The sequence below is a fragment of the Odontesthes bonariensis genome, chromosome 3, assembly GCF_027942865.1.
Source record: "Odontesthes bonariensis isolate fOdoBon6 chromosome 3, fOdoBon6.hap1, whole genome shotgun sequence".
Taxonomy (NCBI): Eukaryota; Metazoa; Chordata; class Actinopteri; order Atheriniformes; family Atherinopsidae; genus Odontesthes; species Odontesthes bonariensis.
In genome coordinates this window covers 5444860-5462637 of record NC_134508.1, presented here as the reverse complement: position 1 = coordinate 5462637, position 17778 = coordinate 5444860, and the positions used below count along the sequence as shown (strand labels likewise).

The 17778-nt window shown below is 41.4% G+C and overlaps 1 protein-coding gene across 4 annotated transcripts in view; it reads right to left on the bottom strand.

The window, feature by feature from the left end:
* sox13 (SRY-box transcription factor 13) overlaps positions 1 to 17404 on the bottom strand; it is a 53200-nt gene extending 35796 nt beyond the window's left edge. The window contains exon 1 of one of the 4 annotated variants that reach the window (XM_075460132.1): positions 17012 to 17404. Coding sequence is in view for 1 of the 4 variants with exons in the window: in XM_075460130.1 (XP_075316245.1) it covers positions 17159 to 17163 (5 nt within the window). In the remaining 3 variants the exon portion in view is untranslated. Of the gene's footprint in view, positions 1 to 10456; positions 10718 to 17011 lie in introns of those variants that run through there. The other 3 variants (XM_075460131.1, XM_075460130.1, XM_075460133.1) reach the window with 3 other exon arrangements.
* Between the last annotated feature and the right edge of the window lie 374 nt (positions 17405 to 17778).

Genomic DNA, 17778 nt, shown 5'->3' with positions numbered 1-17778 from the left:
GTGTGTGTGCTTGGGAGTGAACACAGAAAGCCCTGATAAGGTGCTGTTGTTCTGTGCTCGTTGGTCAGTTCATCACACAAAGAGCAGTGTTGGGAACTCATGCGCTGCGATTGAGCGATAGAGACATCACAAAGACTGCTTTTTTTTGTGTTTTTTTTTCCAAACTACCCTTTTCCTCTCGGAGCTCAGGGGCTGCCCTTCAGAGGCCCACCCACTGGATCCACACATTCAGCTCCAGCACATCTCTATCTCTCTCATCCAGATCACCTCAGACACGCTGATGCAACAAACATGGAATCACTCAGCAGAAGACGAGGTTACTTAAAGAAATGTCAAGGAACAAAAGACATTTAGATCCTTCGGTGCAAACAAAACAGTCACTAACATGACGGGTCAACCTGGACAGGAGACCAATGCGGATATTACAGCCATACAGTTCTATTTAGCTGTGCATATGACACCTGAAAGTATTTTATCTGCACTCTTCACTTTTAAATTAATTAATTAATGATTATTTTTAATGTTTTTTATTTTAATTTTTTTTTATTATTATTATTATTTTTATTTTTATTATTATTTTTTATTTCTTTTTAATGATTTTATTGCCTTCTTGTGTAGATGTGAAGCACTTTGAATTGCCTTGTATATGAATTGTGCTCTATAAATAAAATTGCCTTGCCTTGAATCATCATTATCATTATTGATTGATCGATTGATCGATTATATTATTATTGATTTATAAAAAATGATTGCGTTAGCAGGTAGTCCATGGGTTAGAAAAACAGGGTGCCATGGCCAAATGTAATTCATCTCCTAATTTGAAATAGCTAAATTCAATTCAATTAATTTTTATTTATATAGCGCCAAATACAACAAATATCATCTCAAGGCACTTAAATAATAAAGTCCAATTCAAGCCAAGTAACTAGAAAAAAAAAGGAAATGCAACAGTAAAAGAATGCGGGAAAATCAAAAGAAACAAATGTATGAAGAAATAAGTAAAAACTTAATATCAACCTGCACATAAGTAAATAAATACATCAGAAAATGAATATGCAAATAAACGCGAGAAGAAACAGCAGTACTGCTGTTTAAGTTGTGACATGAAGTGCTGTAGTAGATGTACATTTATGTATAATATTGACAGTAAACACCAAGGAACAGATTTAGTTTTATAACTAACTGGAGGTAGGAATGCCGATGATGAATTAGAAAATGTTTCGTGACTATAAAAAAAAAATGGACTCGTTTGAACAACCTTTCCTTTGAGCAGATCTGGTGCTAAATCTCAGTTTGAGCATGGATATTTATAACAGTATTATCAATTCAGATCAGCTGAGACCGACAACCGTAAATTTAACGGCTAACTTGTTTGCTAAATGTAAACAAATCCATCCTCCGTCCCACATGTCCTATGTGACCATATGGTTCTACATCTTTTTTCCTATGGTATGTGATACAAATAAATGTGGTTGGTGGTCTTACAGCTTGTTTAGATTGCGTATATGCAGAATATGAAGCTCTTTCCAACGACATTATCAGCTAAATTAAATGCTGCGCTTAGGAAATCACAAATTTATTAGAGCAGAGTTACAGTCTGGAAATGCTTTCATTTTTAAATGACAAAAGAAACAGAAGAAATGTGAATTAAGTTCAGCTTTATTGGAAATTTGGCTGTATCAATATAAACTTACTTTTTGTTTTTACAAAAAGATACAAAAGCAGAATTGAACTTTGGAGCCTGTACAGAGTGCCTTGGCCTATCTGAGTCTAACTAAACATATTCAAGCAGAATGATTCTATCCCCAGCCAGATTATTTGAGTGGACTTGTTTTTTTTTCTTAGAGGTACAATTCTGATCAGACATACGTTTTTGTAGTGTCTTCTAAAAATGCTAATTGATGGGGGTGGCTGTAGCTCAGGAGGTAAGATGGTTTTAGATTCGGAAGGTTAAATGACAGAATGAGCAAGATACTGAGCCCCACATTGATATATATATATATTTTTCCCCCCTAAATGGGATTGTAGGACTTATTTAGGTAGTGAATACTTTGCTGCAGTAGACACTGCAATGGTCAGAGCATTCTCAGTTTGAAGAATCAGGCTGAAGTTCTAACAGGAGAGCTAAGCTAAGAGCAACTTAGCTTAGAGCAACTTAGCTTAGCTAAGGGACTACAAAACAGCTAATCTTAAACATCTAAAAAGCTCAAACCTCAGAAATGTCAAAGAATGTCCCAAATGTTTTATTGTATACTATATATTGTGAATTTTAAATTGTGTCACAAAGTTTTTTTTATTAAGAGCTTTTTTAGAAATCAGTTCTTCTGTGGCGCCCACTCTGAGCAGCTGTTAGCTTAGCTCCCCGGTGAGAATTCCTTTTACGATTCCCCAAACTGAGAGCACTTTGACCACTTTAGTTCACACAACCCTACTTAATGGAAGCTAAAGCACACAAAGTTTCATAGTTTTGAATTCTGGTCAGTTTAAGGCATTCAAAAACTAAAGCAGGCAACTTTAAAAGGCGAGACCTGTCGACTTTATGTGACTGTAGCCTATGTCTCAGATACACGAACACTGGTCAACATTACGTCAAACAAATATGACTTAGTCTTTTAGGTTTAAATCCAGGCAAGGACACTTCATAAGCCTCGCTTCTCAAAAGCTTTCTAAATAAGATGTATAAATAGGCCGATGACACAACTGCACCCTTCACAAAGGCACAGAGGAAGGAGAAAAGAGGACTCTGGCTTTAGTCTCAGCCTCTTTATTCCTCTGCTTTTCAGAAGTACAGGTTAAAAAGCAGCCATTTTTCTCTTCATGCCTCCCTCCCTCTCATCCCTCTTTCTCTCTTTCTCTTCCCCCCCTCTTGCTTTCTCTGAAACAGGTCGTCCATTGTGGCAGCTAGCGAAAGGCTACTGTGGCATTTATCAGAGAGGAGGAGGAGGCGGGCTGGGGTGGAGGGACTGGGAGAGAAGACAAAACACACTCCCAATAAAGAGATAGAACAAGAGAAAGAGAAGAAAGGATGTGTATGAAGGCCACTTTTTTCTCCTCTTCCTTTACAAAGCCTCCCTACTCCTACTCTCTTTCCACCCCCTGCTCCTTCAGGCTAGCTCAGACAAAGGAGGCCCGACTCTCACAATGTGCTCCCTCCTTTAGCCCAGCACACTTTATATTCTCACTCCATTTACTGTTGCTTCTTGAGAGCACCCACACGTGTATTATGCATGTGTGTGTGTGTGTGTGTTTTTAGGAGTTTGTAATGGTCATGGTTGTGGTAGGTTGGGGTTGGGGGGTCTATATTTGCTGAGGGTCTTATAGACCAAGTGGCCATGGCTCTACGACGTTACTATGGAAACCCCTTTAAGCAGTAGGAGCACAACAGGTGTTTCTGCTGTGAGGGCCTGTTCGTCTCAACGTTGAGAAACCGCAGGAGGTCTTTTGCTGTGTGTGTCTGAAGTCTGTGTGTTTCCTGAGTGTAGCTGATTATGCTACAAACAACTTAGGGCGAGAGGACTTAACCAGCTCCAATATGCTGGAGACCATGTCTGAAGTTGCCAGCTGACCGCTGTAATGACGAGCTGCCCGGTCTTACACACAAGGCACACAAGACTGACTGCAGAGCAGATACATGTCAAAAGCATCGAAAATATGAATACAGAAGGATCACTGGTGAGGAAAAACAAGGTATGTTCCACTGACTCCTTTGTTAAGATCCCATAGAGCTGTATCAGTTCAATAGCTAAGCCATTTCACAGAGCAGAAAAGGACATGAGAATGGAAAAAAGTGGATTTTTTTTTTTTTTTTAAAGAAGAATACAGAGGCTATGATTCATACTTTACATTGCAACACAATGACCTTTCCTCTCACCATCAACGTGTAGCAGGTGCAAAGCGTCAATCAACAGTGGGTTCACTGTGCATCAGCATTTGTAAGTATAGAGGTGGAATGTCGGGATACCGGCAGCAGAGGTGGTCGCAGAGCCAAAATGGCATGCATGTAGTTTGCAGGAGGTGCAGCGGTTTAGCCTTAGCGACATTGCTGGGGTCACACACTGATTTTAAGACTTTAGCTTTCAATTTGTAAGCACAATCGACTCGGTTTGCTCTGTATGAACACCAGCCTAATGAGGACGTTTTTTTGTACTTATATTGTGCAACTATTGTGGGAAAATATTTAAAGATTCATTGAATTTTGACACAAACTGTGTATTGTTCTATGAAACTTGACAGGTTCTTACCACATTTTGTGTCGCCTGCAGCCGGGTAATGGCTTGACACCCAGTAACCAGTGTCCTAACTGGGTCTGTAGCTATCAAATCTTTTGGTAATCGAGTAATCTACAAATTATTCTAGCAATCAGACAAAAAAAAAATGTTGCGTTATTGAACAACCAATTCAAATAATGCTTAGCGGAAATTATGCGACTGTAAAATGATCAAGCAATTGGCTTTTATTTCTCAAAAAAAAAACAAAAAAAAACAGGTATTTATTCCAACTCCAACACTTGGCTCGAAAACTAAGCCCATGTATTGCAATTTACCCATTTAGTACTTTTAAGTGCCAGTGCCCCTTGGCTATCTGCCATCGCGCCAACTGTATTCCGAATGCAACGCCATGGACCTAATATACGTAGACGCCTCATGGCGTGCTGGAACGTAATCCAATAATAATAATAATAATAATAATAATACTGGGTGGGTCTCCTCACTCTAGGCTAACACCCGAGTTGACGGAGAGTGAGCAACTATGCCCGTATTTTGTGCAGTTTACGGTCGCAATAACCGGCGCAGTACTGATACCTTTCACAAGTAAGATTGAACAATAATTTTGGTTATTTTACCATATATAATATTATGTCACCGCAACTAACGTTACTTACGTGTAATGTTATTACAGTGGGAACTGGTACTCTTTCTCATTGACGTGTTACTATAGCGCCACACTCAACAACAAAACAAAACAAAACCCGCGAAAAGTAAGGAGAGAAGAAAACTTTGTAGCCGTCTTTGTAGCTGCAACAGTAGTTTTTAAAAATGGCGGGGGTCACAAGAAGCGGAATTGAAGAAACAGAAATCTGACAAGGGGCGTAGCTACCAACCACCAAACACCTACGTCATATGTGTTCCTATGGAAACCAGAAAAAAAAAAAAATCGCGAAAAAACGTCCCTATTCCTGAAAAGGTTATAGGAACTGCAAAAGGTTCCTACAGTGGGAATGCGGCTAATAGCTTTGCACGTTCTATGTGTATCATGTCACCAAACCAGTTACTCTTAACAATACTGTAAAGTCCCAATTTCTTAAGCAATAAATATGGGAATAAATGCTGTAACCCAGAGCGACCACTCAGGGCCCTCAGGGAGGGTCTGATGTATTCTGCAAAAAGCCCCTGAAATACCCTGAAATCACTGCTCCAACACTAAGGGCCTGGTTACCTGGAAACGTTTTTCACTATAACCGATATTTTTGCTTATCGTTTGGCTGTCGCGGCCATATGGAGCCGGCGTTCTAGGTACCCCAAAATGATATTTTTGGAGAACGGGTTCCAGAGTGGGAAGATCTAAGAACGCCGCCGTTCCGTTGCCATTGTTACAGCCAGAACGGATTTGTTTACATCTGCGTCACAGCCACATGACCAACGCCAGTGACCAGAACAAAAAGCGGCTTCGCAAGCAACATCCATTCAAAATCCGGAAGAAGAAGACGACACAACAAGGACAGACAGCGATCATCAGGGACCCCACAACATTGATAGTAGCAGACACTGCTAACTACAGCGGCGTTGTTGAAGGAACAACGTGAGCTTCGTGCTGGTAGAAGTAGGGGCGTACACGCATTGCTTCTTCTACTGTTCTGGTGTAACCGGTGGGGGTGGCTTACAGCGCACATAGAGGTGTGGCGTGTGTACTGCATCGTTTTCAGCAAGCGTGGCGTTTCCATGAGGACTGATATATTTACAGAAGCTTTCCTGTGTGGTCGCAATAATTTTCGTACCCGTTTTCAAAAAGACCCTCGTTTCATTTTCGTGTAGCTGTAGCCTTTGAGTGACACTAAAAAAAAAAAAAAGGGTACACTTTGGTCCACTTGCAACAGCGATCATGTGTCATCATCAGTCAATAGTACAACTAGTACACTGATGTGTGTAAACGTTCACACATAAAACTGAATGATTAGCCGCATTCGCACTGTAGGAACCTTTGGCAGTTCCTAGAACCTTTTCAGGAACGGGGCCGTTTTTTTCCACATTCGCACATACAGGAACTCGGGACCACGGCCCTCAGTTCCTGGAACCATTTCAGCTCCTTCTCCTCAGCTGGGTCTGTTCTGGTTTCCATAGGAACACATCTGACGGAGGTGTTTGGTGGTTGGTAGCTCCGCCCCTTGTCATGTGGTCAGGCTGAAATGTTTCCTCATACGACACGGACACAACCTGCGCGTGTTTAATAAGTTAAACCTCCACGTGGTCTCCTTTGTCTGCGGCGCTCTGCTCTCCTTCCTTCATGAAACCAAGAAGTATGGCCTGCGCTCCATCCTGCGTCTCCTGACTCTCTCTGTGAGCTCTGCCAGCCTCCATGTTAGACGCCCCATGTGATCGTCCATGATTAAGGCGAGACACGGCAGGCAAAAACAGTGATTTTTCATGCAGTGGTCAATTTTGAGATTTTGGGCCAGTCTACCTTCCTTCAACATTTGTTCTTTCAACCTCCTATAAAGAAAACGTTGAAACATAAATCTTTTTGGTAAATTCGTTTCGCCCGAATTTACCAAAAAGTTAGCATTCCAACGCGCCATGCCGAGCTTCGCCTGTTTACTGAAGTCTGTCATGACCGGTATCGTTGGAAAGCTCAGAGTCTTCTGCACAATGATATGTCACCCAAATAACGGCACTTCCTTTCTATCAGTAACCAATCGTGAATGTCTAAAGGCGGATTTATAGCTAATGACGAAATCTCATTGGCTGCTGCTCGTTTCTGCTAACGTGATTCGCTCAGACGCATCACGTGGTGGACTCTGACGCTCCGAAAATGCCCCAAAACACCACAACTTTTAATGTATTTTATTGAGCTTGTATTATTTATTAATAAGATTATTTTATTCAATATTAGTATTACTAGGGCCTGAGCATTTATTCTGTTTTTGAGCAATTGTTTCCAATACAAATGTATTAAATTCCCCTATTTGAATCTTTAAATGCTGTTTTCTCAAAATCAGTTTTTTGTATTTTTCCAGTATCAATATCTCAGCCTATGGAGCACCTACTAACACCAAACTTTCCAGTTATACACTTAGCAGTATTCCGAAGATATTTACAGAGGGATTTGTTGATAAATCATTCCTTGCCTGATTTATGTGACATTATAATAAAAAAATATGGCGAAAAAAACGATGTTTTTTAGGCCATGGACAGTACATTTTGATTTCCTAGGAAATGAAAGCAGATATCCTGAAATCCTTCTGTAATTTTCTTTTCATTTTGTGTGTAAACAAAATGAAAAAAGAATTTTGCACCTGGCTTTATCATATGTTCAGATCTAGCTTCCGGAAATATATGCAAATGTGTGCATATTTAATGAGATTATGCCTAATTTGCATAATTAAACATACACGTTTCTAAAACTTGTAATACATTTTTTTTTCATACTTGTATAAGTAATCAACTGAGGAAGTTTCGTGGTGATATCTATTATTCTAAAATATTACCCTATTCACCTGTAGTGTTTTGCCTTAATATCACCATCATGCAGACCATGAACACGGTGGCCTCCCCGCTCTCCATGTTAGCTTCTTGGTGTTGTTTTTTTCTTCTCTCCTTACTTTTACCGGGTTTTGTTTAGTTTTTGAATGTGGCGCTAAAGTATCACGTCGCTGTCGCAGACGGTTGCGTCGCATCAGTCTCTATCAAGTCCCGACTCATGTGTGAATGCAAACTGAAACAGTTCCCCTGGGGAAGGACAGCTATCAGAACGAAATTCGAGGAGGACCGTTCTTAGAACGGCTCTGTCCGAATGCGGCTATTGACAGATGTTAGGCTCACAATAGTAAGGCTGCTATCTGTCATGTGTGTGAGCGTATACGTTTTTTTATCTTTTGGCATCAAAACTCCAGCAGCTTGGCCGCTCTCCCTTGTGCTACTAGCTGCCGAGATTTTTTTTTTAAGGTGTTAAAAAAAATAAAACTTGTAATGATACAGCTCTAAATGTTATTGTGGAGCATATATAGACAATTTTCACTTTAAGCAAATTGGATCTTGCAATATGTTCCAACACTTCAAGCCACAGGGGTTGTTAGCCTGCAAGTTACATTTTAAAGGAAATGACAGAGTCTTTGTCAAAACATGAAATGTGTGTTTGTGACTACGAAATAAGGTAACTCAAAATTATAGTAATCGAATATACTTTTATAACTAGAAGAGAATGTTCAGCATTGTTTGCAGTCAGCGGGAGTCTTTGGCTTCATTTACACTGCAAGTCTTGATGCCCAGATCTGATTTTTTGTCTAAATCCGATTTTTTTTTAACGTGTGGTTACACCAGTGCTGTTTTCGTCAACGATGACGATGACGAAATCATTTCGTTGACGCCACTTTTTTTCATGACGATAACGAGACGGTGACGAGATAAACATAGCTCTCTGATGACGAAAACATGACGAGACGTGTGTGAGTTTTCGTTGACGAGACGAGAATGGACGAAAATGTTAGTGGGTGATCTGTCAGACGTTTAAAATGCATGACATTTCTGCTTATTGTGTGTGTCAAATTAAAACCTAAAAAGTATCTGCTGCGGCACCTTAAGGCTCGCCACAGGGATATTTTTTCCAAGGTATTGGGTAACATTTAACTGACAGTGCAAATGTAGCCTTTGTTTTTGGAAGTGATGGGGCTTTTAAATACTACACACAGAAATTTATCTGGGTGGTTTGTCCTTCAATTGTGCTACACTTCAATCAAAACATGAAAAAAAAAAAGGGTTGATTCATTTGTATTTAAATCGAGGTGTGGGGGGCATACGCACATGTCCAGACCCAAGAATTAACTTCATCACGCTAAATGGAACATGACTTCCAAAAAGTTATCATCTTTTAGAAGATCTTTTGGAGACATGACTGCATTTACCAAGAGTCACGTGTCAATTGAAAAAGATGCGCTCCAGGCAATCCTCTTTCTTTTACTCATTCATATCATGCACTATCATATCATTATGATAACACTATGCAAACACACAAAACAAACAGGTATAGAGGTTTATGCTAAGAAAGAAAAAACTTTCAGGACTGTTTCACAAACAAAACAGTGTTGTCTGAGCGAAGGGGAAAAGGCATGTAAATGACCCAGGAAACATAGGTATTTATTTGTGTGTCCAGAGCTCATGTATCAATAGAGTGTTTTGTGAATTCTCTTGATACGCACTGAAATAAACAAATCGGTTGGAAAAAGGATGGCAACAAGCCGATTATACCGTTATCTTCAGCTGTGCCGAACAAAAAACATCTGTCAGAGCGCACGGCACTGATGGCAATGCAAATCTGTTGGTTAACACTACGAAAGTAGTAAAGGGTGTTGAAACATGTCAAAATACCTTTCTGTCAAAGTGTCCATAAGCTTTATTAACTGTGGGTGTGTAAACTGCATCATAAAATTTCTCTGACTCGAGTTTTCAATCTTTGTCCTTATCCAAGACATTTAGATGCTCATTTTTTTTTCCGCCTTATAGGTTCTTCAAATTGAGACGGAAACCAAGAAAGAAAAAACAAACATATCAACCTGTTCAGTCATGTCTTGTCATGCAAACAATACAGGGCCGTTATGTGAGGCGCATTACGGGAACAATGAGACAAAAGAAACCTGAAGTCATGGTGCTTGAATCTCACCGCATACTTCCCAACAAAAGCTTCCTTCTCCGCATTTATTGAAACACACCTCGGTCCTGTAGGAGCTTGTATTTTGACATGGCGTGCTGAATGAGTACACATGCATTCGTCACTGGCATGCATATAGGAAAAGTTCCCGAAAACTTCTGTTTTTGTTACAGGGATTAGAAAGTGTTCAAAAGTGGAATGAGTAACGCGGTGCAGCATTCAAGAATGCTTCCGTTCTTTCTTCTTTAGAACTGATTTACAGCTGCTGATAAATTGTTTGCCGGGACTGAAGGCTTTCCCCCTGCATTATTTGCTTGTTATTATGGGCTTAGGGGTGGCATTCACAGACAAGTGAGTGCACATCAGGAGCACAGCTGGAAGAATGCAAATGTATGTCATGCGCACTTCACAGTGAGGATGTGCATTTACTCAAAAAACTCTGTTTAACCTCAAGATTTTATAGAACAGAAACCCAGACGAGCGGGTACTACATGGCTGCTTTCCTAAACAAACGAACACCTGACGATCCTAAAAAAGAATGGACACATCTAAGTTTTGTTTAAAGAAGACATTGTTACGTTCGGAGCAGAAATCTTACCTCGAAGGTGTGTGGATGCTCACAGAGTTGCGTGTGTGCTCAGCTGCTGTTGTGTCAGCCTCTTTGAAAGTGGCCCATTACTTGTGGAAGACTTGCGTTTTTATCACCCGCTCAGCCTGAGCCGCTGTGTGACCTTTTTTTTTTTTGTGCGTGCGTGCGTTTCCTCTCAAGTCTGAACAGTTATCTCTTTTTTTCTTCCTCTATGAAGGCAAAAAGGTGGAACGGTTCATTAAGATGAGGCAACAAACCTTTCTACCTTTGTGTTTCCACCACAAAAGCATGTAACGGCTTCAGTTAAGCCATCATCTCTGCTGTTTAACACCTTGTTGGTCAGAAATTCAACAGAATTAAGAGTACATGGTGCATCTTGACACTTAAAAGACGAGAGCTTGGCTTGGCTCTTAGGCTAAATGTATTAGAATTGGTCTGGGGGGGGTCGGTGGCGTAGTGGGTTAAGCAGGCACCCCGTGTACAGAGGCTACAGTCCAGTCCCTGTCTCTCTTCAACTATCCTGTCCATTAAAGGCATAAATTAAAAAAAAAGAAAAAAAGAATTGGTCTTTGTAGTGGTGATGTACGGCACTATTACAGGCTACACGTTCACAGGTTATAATGGCTGAAGAGGCTGTTAGATAATGCAAAAAAGGGACATTGTGAGGCATAGAAACTGACGGCGGTATCACCCTCTTATCAGGGAAGTAGTGAAGAATTAACCTGAATAATCTCACTTTATCCACTGTGCAGCATAGAATTGAAGACATAAACCTTTGCCATTAGTCAAGTCTGAAAAAGACTTCCCAGAAAAGTTGGAAATCTGTGTAAAATAGAAATAAAAGCACCAGGTAAGTTGCAAAAGAATAAGTTGCAAAATCATTTTTTATTTTTTTTGCCCGAGTCCCACATTTTTTTTTTTATCCAATTGCGACAAATCCAATTCGAAACAGTTTTAAGTATTGATTATTTGAAAATAGAAGAAAAAAAATTGTCCTTCAATATTTGATAAATAGTTTTTTTTCATAAATTAGATTTGAGATAGCAACTAAATATCTGGAACAAATGGATATTTAAAAAAAAGAGCACACAATGTAAATTCTCTTCACCACAAATTGTTAGAATGAGAATTAAAAATACATGGGACAGAAAAGTACAAAGTCTTACATGTTGCACATTTTAATAGCTATGGGTTGTGGTTCTCATCGTGTGGCATGGACGCTGACCTATGCAAAACAGCCACACGTTGCCATTTTCCACTTTTTACCCATAGACTGCAACATTTTGAAAAGTAGGAAATGTTCTTGTGAGACCGGGCTGTCGCGGCCTTTTAAATTTCCAAATGATACATTTCCAACAAAGGCTGTGGGTGGCAGCAGGTGGTTGTGTTCTTTTACGCACTTCAGTTGTTAAAATATATGTAGTTTATTTTTTACCAACTAAAAATATGAACAAAACAATAAGAAAAAATTTTCACGATTTAGATGAAAACGAAAGTTAACTTATTTGAATTTAATAATATCTGAAAGTGGTCAAAAAAAATCATTCCACCACCACCTCCCGTCCTCACACCGGACCTTTGACCAACAAAAAAGAGCCCCTGGTGTGTTCTTACTCTGTATGATTAATGCGCGGGTCCAAAAGTCACTAAAATAATTTAAACAATCTCAAATACAAAATGAACCCCAGATCTCGACTCCAAATCAACCAAAGTATATTCCAATATCCCAAAGAAAACCAAACTGATAGAACCCATGACCAAGAAAACATAAATGGCCACAACACCGGGCTGTTTTGGAAACTCGGTTGTAAATTGTTGAAATACTGTGAAAACTATTCAGCTTAGTTTTCTAGAATTAAATGGGACATTTCAGGCCCTGCCGACCAGAACACTGTGAAAAAGACAAAAAAAAAAAACCAAGGAAATAGTTTTAGTCGCGCACATGGACACAAATTGTGCACTGTGCCTCTTCCAGGTTTGGTTTCGACTGGACAATGCAGATTCCTAACATGCATCATGTTTTCTATCCTTAACCAAGTGGTTCTTAATAAACAGCCACTGGAGCAAGACTAACAGCAAGTAGAATCAAACATTAAGCACTGGTCCAGAGGGGAAGCCAGAAAAGTAAGTGGTGCTAAAAAGAAAAAGCTGGGGTAACATGCTGCAACTAATCAGATTCATTGGCAACAGATCAGGAACATGACTGGGTATAAAAAGAGCACCTTAAAGAGGCAGACTCTCCCAGAGGCATAGATGGGCAAATATTCAATAATCTCCAAGAAGCTGCAGCTACATTTTGTGGAGCAATTTCTGAAATTTTTTCTCAAACTAAAAGATTTTGAATATTCTAGCATCCACATACATAATCATCAAACTTTTCGGAGAATCTAATGTAATCTCTGCACAAAAGCAACGCGACCAGAAATCAATATTGGATGGCCGTGATCTCCGGGCCCTGAAGCAGCACCGCTTAAAAACCAGACAAGATTCTGTCGTGGAAATCACCGCATGGGCTTACTCATTCAATCATTGTCTGTGAATACAGTTCACCACAGTTCACGTCCATCTTTGATGCTGTGCGGATGCATTAGTGCCCATGGAACAGACAGCTTACACATGTAAAAAAGGCTAAATCAATGCTGAAAGGTATAAACAGCTTGTAGAGCAACACATGCTCCCATATTCCTCTCGCAAAGGTCCAGCAGCTGGTCTGCTCAGTTTCCAGATTTACAGACTGTTGTTAAAAGAGGAAGGGATACTACACAGTAATAAACACAGTCCTGTACTAACTCGAGATGTGGTGCAGCCATCAAACTTAAAATGCCTCACTTTCAGTGTGTGATGTGTGTTTTACGATCATTTGTGAATAAAATATTGGTTTGTGAGATTTGCAAACCGTTGCGTTCTGTTTGTATTTACATATTACACAGCATCCAGAGCACTTTGGAATTTGAGTTGCTCATGAACAAAAGAAAGAATTACAGCCAAGACTACAAATCAGCCGATTGTGTTTGTCAGTTTCTCACATGGTTTGCGAAAGTGCTTTGGATGTTTCTGCCAATAAACCATCCAACACTGGATAAAAACAGGAAATCCTCACTCAGTACGAGACGGCACCTCTACTCCGATGATCAATGACTATCATGTATCATGCCCAGACTGATTGATGCAAAGATTTGATGCATTACCATGTAACTAAATCCCTGTTTATGTCTTAGTAGCTGTTAAATAAGCAGTGAAAAGAACAAAATACCTTGCACATAAAAGATGGAAAGAGCTGATACTGACCAGTCTGAAGTTTAACAGACATGGCGTTGAGGCTCCCATGATTGTGGCACAACCATCGTGTGGATAAAGAGTCAACTGACTGCATGTTTATCGTTCCATCAGCCAGCTGAGTGTTTTGACATTCACAGCTTTTTGTGATTCTTCCGAGGGAGACAATGCAGCGAGAGGGTCTTCTTTCAAAGAGATCACAAGGCTTCCCTGGACCCAGCATTGTTCTGTGTGATTGGCTTGGCCTCACACTGCGCTAAAGAACGGGCTGAGGAATACACACACCACACATAGACACCGCATTATTCTCCATTGTTGTGCTTCTCTGAGGAGTCCTGGTTCAATAGGATTCAGAGAACAATGTCCAGAGGATACAGGAGGTCAGGAGGAGAGAAGGGGGAAAAAAAACCTTTGTTTGCTCTGCTGCCCTCATGAAGACATTCTATGCATAGGAAACAGTACACGCACACACAAATACACAAATTCCAAAGTCTACTGCGAAAGACTTTTGCAAGTATTAAAGAATCTCGTCTCAATTGTGAACAACTGTCTGTTTGTCCAAAACGAAATAGTGTTACAATCCGTGGCTCTAAACTGTGAGGTCGCATCATAATCCCAGGCTGCTGCTCGCCGAAAAGCATCGCTCACACGAATGAACGTCATTCATATTTCCAACAGTCTAACAGTGCATTTTGTAACACGCAGAATAAATCATGTACATTCATTCTAACCCTAACCAACTGTGTGAGAAAGTGCAGTAGATGGGATTGAAGAGGGAAGCGGGAAAGTACAAAGACTGTTGAAGACTTTGTGGAGGACGATTGTCAAGCCAGCGAGCTGAGCCAAAAAGGTCTGGGATTGGCACCTTCGACCGTTCTCTCCAACCTCCTTTTAAGCATTTCTGTGACCAAGTCAACACTAGCAAGACACCGAACGCGGAAGTCATCACATAGTGACACATATGGAGACATAGAACAAGGATGACTGATAAGCCAAAAGCTACATCTGTGTAGGGAGCAGAATCAGATCGCTCTGGCCCGAATGCCCACTCTACCATATCGTCTATCTTTATTCTAAATGGGACCAGGGTATCATTGTGAGTATTGAGGAAGGCTTCAAACTATAAACTCATTGAGGTAAAATGTACTTAAAGGTAATGCATAAAGTGAGTATTTTTGACATTCTGATTGACTTCTATAGAATTGGGACTTCTTTTTTGCAACTGCACACGCCGCCCCCTGATGGCCAAACCTGATGCATCGCATCAGCCCTATAAATAGTGGCATGTAAATGAGTAAAATACTTGAAAGAAATCTCATATTTAGCAGCATCTCAGGCTCTGTTGTTTGTTTTTATAACTACGAGTACAGCAACCCAACATATATAAACTCCGGGTTAATCAAAGGTCACTGTTTTTCGTTCGTTCGTTTGTTGTGCACAGACTAGCAAAGTAACCCAAAACGTGAGTTTAAATTCATCTAATTATTCGTCACTGATTAAACTGCGATTATTTTCATTAACCAAACATACATGTGCACCCACCTATTTTGTTTTAATCATTAAAAAATGCACTTATTTCTCACATTAGTTGCTGATTGATTTATCAGTCAATCATCTCACCGCTGCAGCTACACGTTTTTTTTGCCAAAACCCTCAAAATAATCTCTACAATTTAGGCCAACGCTCCTCCCCTCTCGCCTGTTATTTTGGCTTGATGTTTCGTGGAACTTCATTAAAACTGCAGTAAACAGGGGTGGTCTGTGGCGTAGTGGGTACAGCAGACGCCCCCTGTACAGGGGCTAAAGTCCTCGCTGCAGCTGGCCCCGGTTCGAGTCCCGCATCGGATGGCCCTTTGCTGCGTGTTATTCCCCCTCTCTCTGCCCGCTGCTTCCTGTCTCTCTCCACTGTTCTATCCAATAAAGGCATAAAAAGCCCAAAAAATAAATGAAATAAACTGCAGTAAACAGAATAAAGGAGTGCTGGTAGAAGATTTTAGCAGACACCTGCCGGTTGATCAAAAACTAAGACATGACAGCACTCACGCTGACTGACGGAGACGGGGAGGGAATCACCCCCCCCCCCACATGAACCCATTCACCTGGGAACACAAAGCTTCGGTGGGGGAGGAGGGGGGGTGGAGGTGAAGGGTGAAAAGCCAAACCACTCCTTGAGATCATCTTCTTTGTGTGTGTGAGTATAGGTATATAGCGCACAGCATACAGCGCTGTTGACAGCGAGGATCCTACTATCTGCACTGCTCTGTCCTCTTGTCCAGTGGGGAGAGATTGAAGGAGTGTGTGTGTGCACGTGGAAGAATATAAAGTTGCTCCATTGCTGTCATTGTAACTGGCTGGAAAAGAAAGAGGGGAAAAAAAAAAATGAAAAGAAAAGAAAAGCAGTGGTGGCAGCAGCGGGAGTGTGAAGATGGGACTGAGGAACGACAGAGGAAAGAAAGGAGACTGATAGAAAGAAAGGTCAGGGACTCCCCACTGATGGACAGCTTTGTGTGCAGCCAGCCACTGTAAAGATGAGCACACACACACACACACACACACACACACGCACACACACACACGCGCCTCTTTCACACAAACCTTCAGGTTGACTGTTTAGTAAGAGCGCCGCTGTGGCAGAATGCCTATAAGCTTCTGCATACTTTCTGCCAGCCGTCTGAACAGGCCTCAGATCGGTGAACTCTTTCACACCTCACTTATCTCAGAGCTTTTTGCTGAGGAAGTCTTTAAAAAGAAGGACACTCGGGTTGGACGCCCACTGACCCACAGTGCTGCCATGCTTTGTAGGCATAAGTGTCGTTCTATTGCCCTCAGTGTTCAGAAAAAGATTCCACAAACACAGCTCCCTTCATTCAGAAACTGGAAAGAGTTCTTATTATTATCTTCCAAACTTCAGGCCATGAGATAAAGGAGGGAGGGAAAGAAAAGGTGCTGAATTCTTCGCTAAAACGTTGACATCTGTAACTATTCCCAGTGAAGGTGATGGAATTCGCTCATTTAAACCTGCCAACAGAACTGTCCCCCCCCCCCCACACACACACCGCATGAGTGTGGGCAGCTCATTCACACAGGCAGAGTGGATGGAGCTGTGGGTGAAACAGCTACGCATTAAAGTTCGCACAAGTTAGAAGGTGGGATGGAGTCTGTCTGACAGACTGATCACATATGACAGACTCACACCTGACAACCAACAGAGTTTTCCCTGTACTTTTGGCTCCCGGTGAGCTCTAACTTTACGCACGGACCCGTGTGACAGCTCGGTGGCAAAGCTTACTGTGTGCTGCGTGTGAAGGGGGGATCGTCAAGGCTCCACTCACCAGTCCCGTCGCACACTGCGCTCTCCACGAGAGAGCGAGAGAAAAAAAAAAAAAAAAAAAAACTTCCGTCCTCCCCCTCTTCCTCTCCCGCTTTAATTGCTCACCGCATGCAAAGCGCGGTGGTTTTGGGACAGAAGCTGCTCGGTGTGCGCGTGGACTTCTGCTCCGCGTCCCTCAGAGTGGAGACGGTGGCTGGCTGTTGCTGCTGCTGCTGCTGCTGGCGGTGGTGAGATGACGGCCAGGAGGACAGGCAGGCAGGCGGAACTCTGCCGCGGTGCGTAAATGTTTTGGAGACGGAGCGCTCTCACTCACTCCCGGTGACTTTCCATCTACTGGTCTGGGTTTCCAACAATCACCGTCCGCAGCGCCCTGCTACTCACCTCCCACTTAAAGGGGAAGGGAGTCATTTCCAGGTGGCAGCAATGGATACACAGACACACACTGACTCTCTCAAAGAAAATAGTGTATCAAGGGAGAGACAATCAATAATCTCCCCTCTTCGTCATAAAGACACTCAAACTGACTCTGCTCTGTTGATGACTATTGACTGGCTGAAACCTCATTAGAGCTCCTTCTGTTCTTTTTAGATCCATATCCAAATATATATCTGAATTCAATTCAGCTCATTCATACAGCTTCAGTTGACAACAAAAAGTCCCCTCAATTCCCATAAATACGGAATAAAAAAGTGATTCAGTCCAGTTTAACCCCAGCTACCATGGCA